The following is a 16,370-nucleotide window of genomic DNA, read 5'->3' as shown; positions in this document are numbered from 1 at the left end:
CATCCTCTATCTATCTGTATGACAGGCTATGCTAGGCTAAGCTACCTTACTGTAGCATCCTCTATCTATCTGTATGACAGGCTATGCTAGGCTAAGCTACCTTACTGTAGCATCCTCTATCTATCTGTATGACAGGCTATGCTAGGCTAAGCTACCTTACTGTAGCATCCTCTATCTATCTGTCTGACAGGCTATGCTAGGCTACCATAGTGCAACTTCCTCTCTGTTTATCTGTCTAACAGGCAGGCTAGGCTAGGCTACCGTAGTGCAGCTTTCTATCTGTCTGACAGACTAGGCTAAGCTAGGCTACCTTACAGTAGCTTCCTCTGTCTGTCTGTCTGTCTGTCTGTGAGCCACTGCTGTTTGTTTGTCTGTGAGCCACTGCTGTCTGTCTGTCTCTGAGCCACTGCTGTCTGTCTGTCTGTCTGTCTGTCTGTCTGTCTGTGAGCCACTGCTGTCTGCCTGTCTGTGAGCCACGGTCAGGATTTGGAGCCGTTGACCATCTCATCTGCCATGCCTTGAATTGTGGAAGGAAACACCTGTGAGAGGCTAGGTGTGACCAATCCAATCATTTTAGATCACAGTGATTTACTTCAAGATAGGGAGCAAGGAAGGAAGGAAGGAAGGAAGTAAGCCTTCATGTTTTGATGTATTCAAACGGGGCCAAGTCCCCGCAATGTCAGCCAGATCTCAGCAGGAGACTCTCATTGGTCCACACCCACTAAGCTCCAACTGTGTGTTCTGGCAGTATACATGAGTCCCCATAGATACTGTACAGTAGCTGTTTTGAATTGCATATGTGTGGGCTGGAGCTGCCATTGAGGATGAAACAGATTGATTCGATCATTTGAATGCACTTGGCTTTTGGTGGTTGATTGCTTTTATAGAGCTTTTAAATCTGAATCATCTGCTTGGGTCTTATGACAAATCCCCTGGTTTTGCGATGGATGACCTGTTGTGAAGAGAACAAGCAATATCACGATAATGATCCCCGTTCGCCCAGAGGTGTTTGAACAGCAAAGGCTACAACAATAGTGACTCGCCCCACCGCCACCACCCCCCCCTCTTCCGCACCCACTAAAATAATATGGTCTCTTGGAAACCAGATTAATACAATTACCTGGAACGGTGTGTGTGTGTGTGGGAGGGGCGTTGTTGACAGGTAGAGAGACACCGAAAGCTGTCTCTTCCCCCATCCATCACCAGTCACGTCACACAGCCTTAAGCCTTCCAGAGCCACCCTCCAGAGTTTCTGGCTGTACCATTACAGTTATTCCATCACAGGGAGGGAAGGAAAGACGGGGAGGAGTTAAAAAGGGAGGACCCGCTCCTGATCCCGGCTAGCGTGGAAGCCGTCCAGGGGAATGCCGGAGGAATTCTTATCCAGGTACGACGGCCGTCGGCTGACTCCCCCGTGACGCACCGCGTCCCAGGTCAAATTCCACAGCTGATTGCAGTTCCGCTTGCACTCTGTGTCCCCTGACGTTAGCGATGGTTGCCACGGCAGCTCAACAGCACTGCTGCAGTACCTTCTTCTCAACCTAGAAATGAAACAAATCCCCCTTCAGAAGAATGGAAAGCGTTCTAGATCTGGAAGATGGGTGATTCATCCACTGTTTCTCCTGGCGGCGGGACAGTAGATAGAAGATATGGGCCACCGAGGGAGGAGGAGGAGGAGGAGGAAGAAGAAGACTAAGAAGAAGAGGAGGCTGGATGCTTGAACTGTGTCTGTGACTCAGTGGTGGAGCCTCAAGGTCACAAACCTGACTCTGGCCGGCCGTCCTGTCCTGTCCTGTCCTGTCCTGTCCTGTCCTGTCCTGTCCTGTCCTGTCCTGTCCTGTCCTGTCCTGTCCTGTCCTGTCCTGTCCTGTTTTGTTCTGTCTGTCCCCTTGCTGCACTCACACCCCTGTGGCCTCAGCAACAGACCCCGGCTACAGTAACAGACCCTGGCCTCAGCAACAGACCCCGGCTACAGTAACAGACCCTGGCCTCAGTAACAGACCCTGGCTACAGTAACAGACCCTGACCAACAGTAACAGACCCTGACCAACAGTAACAGACCCTGGCCTCAGTAACAGACCCCGGCTACAGTAACAGACCCTGGCCTCAGTAACAGACCCTGACCAACAGTAACAGACCCTGGCCTCAGTAACAGACCCTGGCTACAGTAACAGTCCCCCCCAGCTATGAAATGCCCTGTCTTAGCAGAGCAGAGGCTAAGCTGGAGTGCCAACAAAAGCTGAAACTATTGACCTGTGACTTAATCCTCTAATCTCTGCTATGCTGGGACATTATCAGTCAGGGGAAAGGGCACGGTTTTATGACGGGTGGCCGCCCCTCTACAAAGTGTGTGTGTGTGTGTGTGGGTCTGTGCCTGTGTCTGCATGTGCCTGTGTCTGCATGTGCCTGTGTCTGCGTGTGTGTGCCTGTGTCTGCGTGTGTGTGTGTGTGTGTGTGTGTGTGTGTGTGTGTGTGTGTGTGTATGCCTGCCTGTCTGTCTGTCTGTGTGTGTGTATGCCTGTGTCTGAGCCTGTGCATGTGTGTGTGTGTGTGTGTGTGTGCGTGTGCGTGTGCCTTTGTATGTGTGCGCGTGTATGTGTGTGTACACAGCGCCCATTCTAGCGTATGATGAGGTTTATCTCATTCAATTACTGTTGACAGCATTCTGTCCCGTAGCTCAGTGTGTGTATGTACAGTATGTATGAATGTAACCTCTCTGTGTGTGTGCGTGTGCGTGCGTCTGTGTGCGTGTTCAGTGTGTGTTTCTTTGTGGCCAGTGGACTGTGTGATCACATGCAGGTACAGTGAGGGCCTCATGAGGGGCATTTTAAAGAGGGAGGAGGTGGCGTCGCAGGGCCTGTCTGGAGGTGCAGTAAACTGCTGAAATGGGACTCCGGGAGTCAAAGAGCAACGCATGAACAGCTTAATGATGCAAAGCATCCAACTCCGTCAGGCAGTAAACTCTTTAATATGCTGTTAATTATTTCTGAGAGATTGGATATTGATTAAAAAGCAAAACAGCTTTAATTATAACTCAAACGTTAATGCCATCCCAAGTGAAGACAGTTTTAGGCTTACGTGAGAGGAACCTCGAACCACTGAGCCTCAAAGCTGCTTACTGTCTCAATTAGATATTAGGATCTTGGGGCGCTCAGCGGCGTAGCACGCTAAGGCGCATGCCATATCATCGCAAGGTCCCTGGTCGATTCCGGCCATCGACGTATCCTGCATGTCATCCCTCCTCTCTCTCACCCATCCTTCCTGTCAATCTCTACGATCTCTATCCCAATAAAAGCAGAAATGGCCAAAAAATATATATAAAAAAATAAATAAAAATAAAAATCTTGTTTTTTAATCTACTTTTAGGACTAAATAACTGCTGTTCTGTTTTGCTCTGCGTTGTTTCTCTGTCTCAGCTCCAACGACAGAGTTGCGTAGCCTGAACCCCCGTCTCCATTGGAAATTCATGACCTGATTTCTGCTCTGTGCAGTGATTTCAGATCATGCCTTGCCCGCCCAAGTAATTCCTTTAAATCATGCTTGGGCAACTTCAGTTTGTTTTCTTTCTTCTTCTTTTTTTGTTGTTGTTAACACGTCGCACTGGGAAGAGACACTTCTCCACCTTCATTTGTGATAAACATGCCATGTTGTGATAGATCTCAATAAGAGGTGATCCTCTGTGGCTCAGCTGGTAGAGCACGGCGCTAACAACGCTTAGGTTGTGGGTTCGATTCCTGCTGGGACCATACATACCGATGCGTCTCTTAACGGTCTCCCTCCCGTTCCCACGTTGTGTCAGAATGTTTATTCCCCCTTCGCCGTGTTTAATAGGCCGTGCTTTCGCCGGTCGGATTCCGTTAGCTGGATTCGGAATGCACCGCAAGCTCGTCCGCCTCGTGAGAATCGGGCCACGATGCGAACACACACTGCGCCTTTTTCCACGTCGAGACCTGCACAGCCGTCGTAAATGCCACTCGGACGGCAAAAGTGGGATTTAAGTGTCGCATATAGACGAGGCTTAGGAGGACAAAGGAGCCTCTCTCCCCGTCATACAGCTGTAACCTTTAGAGGCGTGTAGGAGATGAGTAGGTACCGGGGCCCGAGGCGGTACGGCGTCTACCTCCACCCCTACCTGGCTGCAAGCCCCAAAGCCTGGCTCAGGATTTAATTGTGGCTTCGGCCAGGATCTGGCGAGCGCTGATGGGTGGGTGGGGGGATGGGGGGGGAGACTCTCAAGAATGCCACCAAAACCACTCTGCCTGCTGCCAGTGCCTGAAGTGGTCTATTTGTGATTCAGCTGCAGACTCTCTCTCTCCCCCCCGCCCCCCCCGTCCCCCCCCTCTCTAGCAGCCTGCCAGCCTGGCGTGGAGTCAAGCTCCCAGGGGGAGTGTGTGTTAATGTGGGCCCCCAGGCCCGGAGACTGGGGTAATTGGGTTCGCATGGTCGGTGTCAGGGCACCCCCACCCGCTCCCAACACAAAGGGCACCTCCCAGCCAAGCTGTCAGGGACAGGGAGACAAACCCCCTTCTGATCACTGGCGTAATTCATGGGAAGGGGGCTTATTGAATTACTGGAATGCTAGTATGTCTGTGGTTTTGTGAGGGGCCTACAGATTGCAGAAATGAGCTGAAGGGGCTTGTTGTGTTTGACTGTGTGTGTACGCAGCTCTCTCTCTGAGACGCCTGGCTCTGAACAGTACCGTGCAAATCGCCAGAGCGGGTAGACTGCTGAGAAAATCGCTCTAATATTCCCAAACGGCGTAATTACAGCAGCATCCAGCATCCATTCAGATACTTCCCTGTGTTTCCACTGTGCGTGCGTTTGACCAAGGCAGCGTTTCCGGGTCACAAAGCCTGTTGTCTGGGCTGTGACCTCCTGACACGGCCTGGAGGGGCTTGGCTGGTCCAAATCCCCCCCCCTATCCCCCTATCCTGCGTGCCCCTATCCTATACCGCACTGGGCCAGTGTCTGCTCCTCTGCACCTTGACGTTGCTGAATGAACTCATCCGTGTGGATTGGGTCAATTACGGTACCAGCACCGATCCCACTATTACGTGAGGCCATGTAAACACAGAGCAGGGCGACGGTGAAGGTGGGCTTCGTGTCTGTCTCACTTGCCCTTTTAAGAGTCCGGTGGGTTTTAACGGGAAGGCAGCGTTCATCTTGGCTGTGTTGACACCCCTCTCCTTCCGCCTGACTATGGCCCACAGCCACAGCGGCGCTCTGCCCTGATTGGCAGAGTAATTATGGAGCGCTGTGCTAGAGACGCCACTGGTGAGGTGGGATTTACAACAACAATTGTGTGTGTAGCGTTAGTGCGTGCGTGCCCTCTGTGTGTAGTGCGTGCGTGCGTGCGCGCCTTCCGTGTGTGTGTGTGTGTGTGTGTGTGTGTGTGGCGTGTGTACGTGCCCTCCACGTGTGTGCGTCGTCCGTCCGTCCGTCCGCCCGTCCATAGACATTACTAGCCCCAAGAACACATACAACCTGTGTGAACATCAGAGCATGTCATAACCCCAATCAATACACACACACACACACACACACAGCCAGGCTTGGCTACAGGCTGCAATAAGCCGAACACTGTTCTCAGCAGTGAAGCGATAATTGACACATCCTAAAAATGCAAGTAAGGACTGGGTTATTAATGCTCCCTTCCTGGGGCTGCTTTCAGCGGAACCATTAAGCCTTTAATTGAGAAGGAAGACTAATATTAAAAGCTGTTGCCTTGGCATTGGCTGTTACTATTTTTATTTTTTTTTCCTCTGAAGATCTGTCTCGGGGCGTTCTCGACGCGACTGCAACAGGTCACGTGTGACCGACAATAGTCGGCCGCGTTGCTATTTTAGTTTTTCTAGTTTTTAAAAATAACTCCCTCACAAAAAGTAAAGCCCTCCTTTTGCCCCCCGGGCTGGAAAAAGTGAGGAATCTCCCTCTTGACTGAAGGGCAGGTGAGCCTTGGAGTTCCCGCCCCTCCCTGTTTTTTCCGTGTGCGATAGCTATGAAAACAAGGGCTTCTCCCAGCGCTGGAGAGGTGGCTGTTGATGTGGAAGGTATGGCCGGGGTTTCGGTGGAGCGGGGAGATGCCAAGGCCTTGTTACCAGGTTACATCACTGTTGTTGTTGTTGTGGGTTTCTCTGCCAGAACTTCAGGCATGGCAGAGGGAGCGATTCCCCTCTCCTTCGCCAAGCTGCTGTCCCTCCTCCTCCTCCTCCTCCTCCTACTACAGGAAGATCTCTGTCACAGCAAGCTTTTCTCTCCCTCTCTCTCTCCCTCTCTGTCTCGCTCGTTCACTCTCTCTCTCTACCTCTCTGTGCCCCCCCCCCCCCCTCCCTCCCTCTCACTCTCTCTTGCTCTCTCCACCACTCTTTCTCTCTCTCTCTCTCTCTCTCTCTCTCTCCCTCTCCCTCTACCCCCCCTCCTCTCCCCCCCCCTCACACACACACACACACAGGCCAAGATCCAGGCAGCATTTAACCATCAGCGGCATAAATATTTATTGTCGAGTGTTTGAATCCCGACGACAGTGTTTTGATCTCCATGTTCGTTCCTCATTGGTCTGGAATCTCGATCTACATTAAAAAAAAAAAAAACACACAATAAAAAAACCTGTACAGCACCAAAGTGTTAACTGTGACAGACGCATGACTGGAGTAAAAGGGGGATTAATTGCGGAAATTGCAGATAAGTGCAGCGGAGCATTGGTCTGGTACCCATCAAGACTCACCCTGGAGGACGAGGCGGAGGGAGGTGGAGATTCCTCTCTGAGCGAGAGAAAATGATGATGTTTCTAAGTGCTCAGGATTGTAAATGACTTGATCTGCTGGTGTCCCGGCGCTCTAGACAGTCTATGTATGGATCTGAAAGGAGGTACTGAAACTATCAAGTGCTTGGTAAGTCTAGGCGATGCATCGGTTTTGCAATAGTGGAAACTGCAAAAGGGGGGATGGGTGTAGCCTCATCTCAGATACGATTCCTCAGTTTCATGTGTGTGTGCGCGCGCAAACGCACACACACACACGCACATACGCAGACACAAACGTACACACACACACAGACACATCCGTACACACCACTTGACTACTATAATGTTAGGAAGTGGGACCTAATCTGCTGCGATGTGACGTGGAGGGCAGGCAGGGTTGTTAGTCAGCCTCTTGCCTCACAGAGGAAGCCGTGGCCTAGAGACACAATGTCTGCTGTGTGTTTGACTGAGCCTCGTCAGCCTCATCTGGACTGACAGGCCGCTGAATCACCGCCGCTGCTCTGTGTCTTACAACAAGGTGGGCGGGGGACTCTTGTCGTGAACTTGTAAAATGTAGACATTTTCAAATGCCCCCCTGCTCTCCTTCGTTCAGCACCAAATCTGCCATTAATCCGTTGGGGGGGGGGGGGGGGGAGGGGAGGGGAGGGGGAGAGCCGGCTGAACGCCAATGAATTTGACCATCCGTCCCTCCGTCTTCTCTGCGCTCCAGTGCACCGCACTCGAAACAAATCAAAGTTGAGGAAGAAAGGAGAAAACCCAGTTAAGCGTGGGGACGGGACCCCCCTTCTGTGTGTGTGTGTGTAATCTCCTCCCGGGGGCTCCTCGTGTAGAGGGCTGAACTCTGACCTCTGGATGGGTGTACTGCTGCCTCTGCTGCCAGGCCCTGTGCCAGTCAGTGTGTTCATGTCTCTCTCTCTCTCTCTCCACCCCCTCCCCCCTTCCTTCGATACCCCAGACCCTGACTGCGGTGCACATGCCTAGTTTTCCTCTCCCTAGCAGGCTGGGGCCTGTCTCATCACTGTCACTGAGCCAGGGCCCAATAAGAGAAAGGAGGGAGGGGGGTGGGGGAGGGAGGGGGGAGATGGACTCACGCATAGAGAGAGAGAGAGTGGGGAGGGAAGGAGGGAAAGAGAGAGAGAGTGGGAAAGGAGGGAGGGAGAGAGAGAGAGTGGGGAAGGAGGGAGGGAGAGAGAGAGAGAGTGGGGAAGGAGGAAGGGAGAGGGAGACAGAGAGAGATCATCCCTCCTCCCGGCTGCCACAGCCAAGGTTCACTAATTAAGACGCTCAGCCCTGTAGATTATGAAGCATCTGGATCATTAGCATGGGGGTCAAATGGCATCCGTCTCCGTGTCGCGGGTGGAGCAACTGTCATCAACCTGCTGTCAGCCTCATCACCTCCCATGGCAAGCCCAAGGCTCTGGATCCTGTGCATCCTTCCATCAGGATAATAATAACAATAGTAATAATAACGCATTTATTTTGTGTAGTGCTTTTCTCAGTACTCAAAGTGCACAGTACATTCCACGGGGAGAATAAGAATAGACCGCAACAGAGAAAGTCAAACAACAAGTCAGCAGTCAGTTAAAAACAACCATAAAAATAGTTAAAGGTTAAAAGCAAATTTGAAAAGATGGGTTTTGAGAGCAGAGCAGAGCAGTCCAGCCACGGTGGTGCACAGACGGGGGAGGGGGGGACGGGGGGACGACAGACAGACAGACTTCAGCTTGGAGTTTTTGTTTAGATGAAGCAGTCCTGCACTTCCGGGGGATTTGTACGCAGCAACGTAGCAGCTGGTGTGAATCAGTGTTTGGTAGGATGGTGAATAGGGATTCCAGTGGCATCGGATGAAATTCATATTATTTAATTTATTTTATAATTTTCATTAAGTGTCATTCATTTCATTAGCCGTGAAGAGGCGGTGTGTGTGTGTGCGCGCGTCTTTGGGGCTTTGAAACTGGCTCTCGTTAGTAGATTGATGATTTAATTGTTATTTATTTAAATTACAGAGCGATAGAGTGATTGGTACAGTCAGGAGAAGAAGCAGCAGCAGCAGAGTGTCTGTGTGGTGTTTGTTAGAGTCAAGAATCAGAAGAAGAAGCAGCAGAGTGTCTGTGTGGTGTTTGTTAGAGTCAAGAATCAGAAGAAGAAGCAGCAGAGTGTCTGTGTGGTGTTTGTTAGAGTCAAGAAGCAGAAGAAGAAGCAGCAGCAGTGTTTGCGTTGAGTGCGTCTGTGTCTCCTCTCTGAGATCAGGCAGAGAGAGCAGAGCTTAGCTACCATACCACACAGCTCCCAGACTGCTCCAGTCAGCCTGCTGCCTGCTGGAGAGCACTGTAGTCATTCACTGCTGCTCCCCAAACCCTCAGAGGCCTGCAAGGTATTTATTACAGCAGAACAGGCGTGTGAGAACACACACACACACACACACTCACACACACACACAGGAGATTCCTCTCTTTCTCTCCTGCGTGGCTTTCTCCACGCCACACTAGTGCAGTGTCATTCCTGCAAAGTTATTTATTACAGAGGAACAGGCATGTGAGAACAAACAACAGACACACACACAGGAGATTCCTCTCTTTCTCTCCTGCGTGGCTTTCTCTGCGCCATACTAGTGCAGTGTCATTCCTGTACTGGGGGGGGGGGTGGATGGGGGGGGGGGGGGGGGGGGGGGGGTTGTTTTGCACGGCATCGTCGGCCTGCGTTCACCTATGCTTGTAACTGTAGACCTCCCTCTCTGCTGCTGCTATTTTAAGCCGGAGGAGGAGGAGGAGGAGGAGGAGGAGGAGGAGGAGGGCAGCGAGCCCAGAGAGAAGCTGGCTGTTTGTGGGCGCAGGGCGAGAGCGAGGCAGACACAGAGGGGCGAGGACAGGCCGCTTGGCACGATGACACGGGGCTGCTTGTTTACGGGAGAGGCTCTGTCTGTAGAGGGGGGGGAGGGGGGGGGGCGGGGAGGGGGTGGGGGGGGGGGTTTACTACCCTCAGGAGAGTTGGAATTCCTCCTGAGCCTTTCCCCCCCATTTGGCTGGCAGTTGTGCAAAACAATTCCCTTGCATTTACTCTGTGAGCAGATGGAGCTCCAGCTCTGAGTCAGCGCCACGGCGTGAGCCTCCAACGGAGGCGGGGAGAGTGAATGGGCCTGGAGGGCTCGCTGTTCCTCTCTGCCGGGATCACTGGAGTCTGGCGCAGGGAGGCAGGGAGGGAGGGAGGGAGGGAGGGAGAAAAGTCCGAGGACGGGGCTCGTTGTGATGCACGGAACGGAATGAGGACCGGTGTCAAACACACGTGTGTTTCCACGCGTTTACAACGAGCAACCGACCACACGTGTTTGATGCCGGTCCTCATTCCGTTCCGTGCATACAACGAGCCCCGTCCTCCGGTTTTTCTCCCTCCACCAGCCTCCCCGGACTGCCATCGCTGTCTGCTGGGAGTGTTGGACGGCGCTGTTTGGGGTGATGTTGTTGTGAACACTTCAGATTAGTTGGAGCGCAGACCGAACGACACGGCATCTCAGGAGCGGTTGTCTTGCGTCAGGCTACAGAACTCTTCATTGTTAAGAATCGAGGTGCCGGATTCAATTGAGTCTTTCCTTTAGTAATATTATGCAGTTTCTTATGTGGCGTTTACATAACCACTCCCGTAACAGACGTCTTACTCTGAAGCGCTCACGTGGGAGGCCGAGTATTCACAGCCATTCTGCAATTTTTACATTTTACTGAATAGGTTTTGATTTATATTATGCTACGGTGCAAACATACGATATGTTCCATGTGGAATTGATTGAAGGAATTCATACATTATCATAATGTATGGCGCATTATCATAATGATTTCTCCTCAGCAGTCCCAATTCCTGTGGTATGCCGTCCATGAGATGATGCTAATTGAAACTATACTAACTGTTTAGCTACCTTTTTTGTTTGTTGATCAAAAAAGTATGTTTAAAAAAATAAATAATAATAATAATAATAATCAATTAGTCTTTGGGAAAGCCTCATTGCCATTTAGCCATTTAGTCTCACAGCCTACAAGATGTATTGTTCTGCTGCTCTTTTTGGTACATTTGTTATTGCTATTTTGTTAATATTTAGCTATTTTGTAAATTTCGTGCTATTTGTTTTTTATGTCCATGCACCAACCTCACCAAGTCAATTTCCTGTATGTGCAAATATACTTGGCCAAATACAAGAATTCTGATTCTAATCCTGATACTGACGATATACAGTACCAGTCAAAAGTCTGGACACACCTTGCCAAGAGTGTGCAAAACTGTCATCAAAGCAAAAGGTGGCTACTGGTTTGTTTAAGACTTTTTTGTTTACTACATATGTGTTCCTTCATAGTTTTGATGTCTTCATTATTAATCTACAATGTAGAAAATAATAATAATAAAAAAAAAAGAAAAACCATTGAATGAGAAGGTGTGTCCAAACTTTTGACTGGTACTGTAGGTTCCTGTATATTTCCACTGGTGAGGTAAACAAAGATGTAAAGTGTGTTCACTGTACTGGTACTAAACCCCGCCTCTCTCCTCTCCCCCCCCAGGACTGACTCAGAGAGACCGCTACACTGAAGCTCTGAGTTGGGGGAGCGCTGCCCTCATCCTCAGCCTCTCTCTCACCTCACCTCGCCTCACCTGACCTCACACCTCCACCCCTCAGCACCCCCCCCATCCCCCCCCACACACACACACTCCGCCCCCTCCCCCTCCCCCTCCCCCCTCCACACCATCTCCGTCCACCCCCCCCCCCCTCAGCCTGCCGTCGCAATGACTTCAGAACTGGAGAGCAGCCTGACCTCCATGGATTGGCTGCCTCAGCTGACCATGCGGGCGGCCATCCAGAAGGCGGACGCGCAGGGCGGCCACGGACCGGGCGTGGGCAAGAAGAGCGCCATGCTGGACCCCAACACCACGCTGGACCAGGAGGAGGTGCAGCAGCACAAAGACGGCAAGCCGCCTTACAGCTACGCCAGCCTCATCACCTTCGCCATCAACAGCTCGCCAAAGAAGAAGATGACCCTGAGCGAAATCTACCAGTGGATCTGTGACAACTTCCCCTACTACCGAGAGGCGGGCAGCGGATGGAAGGTAGCTATAGCAGACCACACACTGGAGCTGTGGAATAGGACTTAAACCATTGATAATTGATGATAATTGTTTAAACTTTTTTATAAATTATATATATATTTTAAATATATAATAATAAAAAAAAAAAAGTTAAAACAATTATAATTATATATATATATATATATATATATATATATATATATATATATATATATATATATATATATAATTATAATTGTTTTAACTTTATATAACTTTATATATAATTATTTTTTTCATCCAGAGCGAGAATACCTGTGTTTTGTCTAGAGAATGTCATTTTGAATGGAGCACGCTATGCAGACATGGTTAGCTCAGAGAGACCTATGTAGAGATGGTTCCTCAGACATGGTTCCTCAGAGAGACCTATGTAGAGATGGTTCCTCAGAGAGACCAATGCGGGGGGGGGGGAGCATATTGTGGAGGCTTTGCCTCTTGTTCAAGTTCAATCTCTGCTCTTACACTGTTTTATAATTCATCCCGAGGCGATGAGGTAAAGTTTGTGTGAGAGAGAGAGGGCTTTTGGAACGTCGCTCTCTGGTTGTTTTCTTAGTGGAGACAAAGTTGGATGTCGTTCATAATCACCATTGTCACTTTTACTAAGAGCTCAAAGGGAAGCCGCCGCCCCAGTAAGTGCCTCACATCTCGGAGTGAAGAAGTAGTGCTGCCCTGAGAGAGAGCTGTGTGAAGTGTGAAATCCCGGATTAATATTCAGAGAGATGGCCCTATCTGAGCGAACACAGACTAAATAGCCCATTCATGGGTGGTATTATTCATTGCAGATGCCTTGATAGGAGAAGGCCATTATGCAGGGGAGGGAGGGAGGGAGAGAGAGAGAGAGTCGGTGCTGTGTCATCATCTGAAGGACCACATGATATACAGAGATGAAGCCATGCTGATTGCCTTTTAAAGAGCCCAGATGGAAATTGATATTAGAATGAGTTTTCCAATCAGTCGACATTTATTGCGAAGAGAATCTTCTCAGGCACTGCTTTATTGCAGTCAGACAAGATGTATGCGGTCCATTTCCTGGTGGAGACAAGCTCACAGAAATATGTGTGAGAGAGAGAGAGAGAGAGAGAGATTGTGTGTGTGTGTGTGTGTGTGAGAGAGAGAGATTGTGTGTGTGTGTGTGTGCGGGCGTGTGAAATAGATAGAAAGGTATGAATTGTAGCAATAAATGGAATGATTTAGCTTTGGCGAAGGCAGCTGGATCGAAATACATTTGGCTAGGCTACTAGCAGACTCTTTGGTCTTTAGGATGACTGGTGGACTTTTCATCTCTATTGTTCATTCAGCATTTGTCTTGATTTGGTTTACGGCGGATGGTTATTTTCAAGCCGACAGTAAAATTGTGGGTGAAAATGTTAGAACAGAGGACATTCACACACAGCCTACAGCAGAGTGTGAGAAGAATTGAATTAAATAAGACTTGTCCCCTCGGTCAGAGAAATTTCAATAATGCAATCATACCTTTAAAATCTGTTTTGTAGAAATGATTAGTTTATGATTGCTTTACAAATTAATTCCATATGCCAGGTATTCAGCCGCTGACTGACGGGACAAATGGGTTTGAAGATATTTTGTACACAGAGAGCATTACGAGGTCGCTGCCCCGACTCGCTTCAGCTCATAAAGAGAAATAACTCTCCACAGAGCTGGAATGCTGTTGCCTGCAGGAAATACGCAAATTCCCACATTCCTTTTATTGTATCCTGGGTCATTGTTGACAGACTACGCCATCTGAAACTGTCTCGATGTGTTTTGCGTGATCTCTGTGTTATCTGGTAGAGTTCGTAGCCTCCCGAATGAAATGTAATCAAAACGTACCGTGAGAATAGGAAGAGGAGACGAACGGCAGAGTGGGTTTAAAACCAGCTTTCCCAGGTCAGGGACATTTAATTTACCCAGCATTCAGGGTTTTTTTTTCTTTTTTTTTCCGTCATTGTTCTCCGTTTAATTTAAACACGTTTGCGGCGACGATTCGCTTGCGATCGTTCTACAAAAGCATTTTTTTTAATGACGGCTTTTTTCTTTTTTTCCCTGAAGCCATTACACCGACAACGCATTTTTGTGTTCACCCAAAAAGCAGCACTGTAGAATGCTGTTGCCCTGATTCGCTTAGATAGATAACAGCACTCCTCAGAGTTGGATTCGAGCTGATGGGAGAACCTTGTCATTGAAGCAGCAGCATCTAAGCCTATTTGAATTAGGGGAATCAGTCCTGGGAATGCAAGCAGCAGTAATACCCCTCCACAAACATACAGTACTATGATACAAATACACCTAGGCCTATAGCGTGCGTGTATGTGTGTGTGTGTAGTTATTTCTGTACCGTGTGAGGGTGAGCTGAGATGAGCATGTCTGGGAGAGGTGGATGTAGGTCAAATGCAGTCATCACTCCCCTGCTATTCCCCAGGAGATGCGGCTGCGGGAGTTTAGGACCCAGCGCACGCACGCGTCTGCTCTGTATGATAATGCAGGCTGCGCCGTAGAGATGAGACCCAGGCTAATCCGGGCGCCCGGCAACTCATTTAATCATCTCAATAGAACTCCATTAGCCCACGCTTTTAAGAAATATCAATAAGTGCTGTCAATAAGAACAGATAATTCATCAAGGTCAAAAAATATGAATGCCGTGTTTTTGAAGGAACGGAATAAGCGCACCGAGTCCGTGAGCGAGGCAATTAGATGGAGCTTTTCTTACTGTCTCTCGCTCTCCGGCTCTCTGAAGCACTTTTGATTAATTTTTTGCACTTTGAAGCGATGCAGAGACAGAGTATGGAAAACGTTGTCTGATGGATCAGCACTATAGCATATGCTTAGTGGAGAGACGCTGTTTGCTGAATGTTACTACTTTGCAGATTCACACTGGTGGAGGCTGGTGGAGGTAGAAATCGGAGGACGGGCTCGTTGTCACGCATGGAATGGAGTGAGGGATGATGTCATACCATTCTTCATTCCTTTCCATGCGTGACAATGAGCCCGTCCTCCGATTTCTACCTCCACCAGCCTCCCCTGCCGCAGAAATAGCCTAGCCTACACATGCTATTCCAGTTCTTTGTTGTCCCATAATGCCTCTCACATGGATTGTTGCCAAGTATATGCATATCTGAACTCCTATACTGTAATTCACATGGTGCACGGTAGAATTATATATATATATCTGCCATTTAGCTGACGCTTTTATCCAGAGCGACTTACATTGCAGTGAGTGCATACATTTCAGTATATAATGTAGTATATCATGTTTTGATTTATAGTGGGCTACTTTGTACTCTAAAATGGGACCCTTCTGTGTAGAGTGTGGTCTCCCCTGTGCCCCCTCCTCCACGGTCCAATTCAATCTAGCTGGCCAATCAGTGTCATTACGACACAACCCCTCCTCCCCCCTTAATGACTTTCGGCAGATTAAAAGGCAAATAAGAACGATCCGGTGTCTTCCAGGTCGGGATGTGTCCACTCAGCCTGTCAGCAGCGCTGGCCGCTGATGAGACTTTAAACGCTGTCACGACGTCTGACTGCGGGTCGGTCCCTAAGCTTATGAGTTTGACACGGCCGTGGCTCCCAGCAGAACGGCTGCTAATGAGTTTAAAGCGATCGACCTCTACCTGATCTGGTTGTCATGGATCTCTAACCTCGTCTGTCTACGTGCGACGAACCCCCTCCTCCCCCCCCTCTGTCCCTCCTCCCCCCCCCCCTCCCTCCCCCCCCTTCTCACGCTCACACACAGCCTCGGCCTGTACCGCTGTGAAGCCTTCGTCTCCAGCCTTGTGTGACACGTGTAAACCTCGGTCTCAGGGCATTAGATGTACGGACACTGCAGTAAGGGATTACCGGGCACAGAGTGAACGCAGAAGCTCTTGTTATCTGCAGAGATTTACAATCACTGTTTACAAAACAGGTTTATAATCCCGCCACGAAGCAGGGTCTAATCTGACCAGGCCTTTCTGAAAACGTGTGGCCGTGGCAGATGTGTACGTCCGCTGATGATGGCAGAGAAACTCCTCCCAGTTCAGGGAACTCCTCTCAGTTCAGGGAATCGGATTGCGGTTTTCTCTGAGATCTTCCCTGAGGAATCCCTTTGGCAACACTATGGAGACCACATCTCTCTCTCTCTCTCTCGCACACACACACACACAAACAAACAAACACCTTCTCAAATACCTGGTAACCCTGGTATCTCTTTCTCTCACACACACACACACACACACACACACACACACACACAGACCTTCTCAAATACCTGGTATCCCTGGTATCTCTCTCTTTCTCTCTCTCACCTATCAGTTACCCCTAGCTATACAGACCCCCACCCCTTCCTCAACCCCCCCCCCCGCTCTCTCCTGCTATTATTGTCCAGCGCAGACAGAAAAAGAAAAATTCCCTTCTGCATTTCTCCCAGGTGATGGGATGCCAAAGAAAATCACAAGCAATTCTCAACCAGTCTAAAAAATGCCTGAAATGTTTGCTCTCGAACTCCCGACAGTGGAGGAGGAGAGAT

General features: G+C 49.5%; 1 protein-coding gene across 1 annotated transcript in view; it reads left to right on the top strand.

Moving 5' to 3' along the window:
• foxj3 (forkhead box J3) overlaps positions 1-16,370 on the top strand; it is a 75,668-nt gene that overhangs the window by 15,105 nt on the left and 44,193 nt on the right. The window contains exon 2 of the mRNA XM_083669056.1: positions 11,305-11,848. Coding sequence (XP_083525182.1) covers positions 11,528-11,848 — 321 coding nt within the window. The 5' untranslated portion in view covers positions 11,305-11,527. The remainder of the gene's footprint in view (positions 1-11,304; positions 11,849-16,370) is intronic.

Source organism: Argentina silus (genome assembly GCF_951799395.1).
Source record: "Argentina silus genome assembly, chromosome: 4".
NCBI classification, from domain to species: domain Eukaryota; kingdom Metazoa; phylum Chordata; class Actinopteri; order Argentiniformes; family Argentinidae; genus Argentina; species Argentina silus.
Note: the sequence above shows the minus strand (reverse complement) of the source record. Positions and strands in the feature narration are given on the sequence as shown.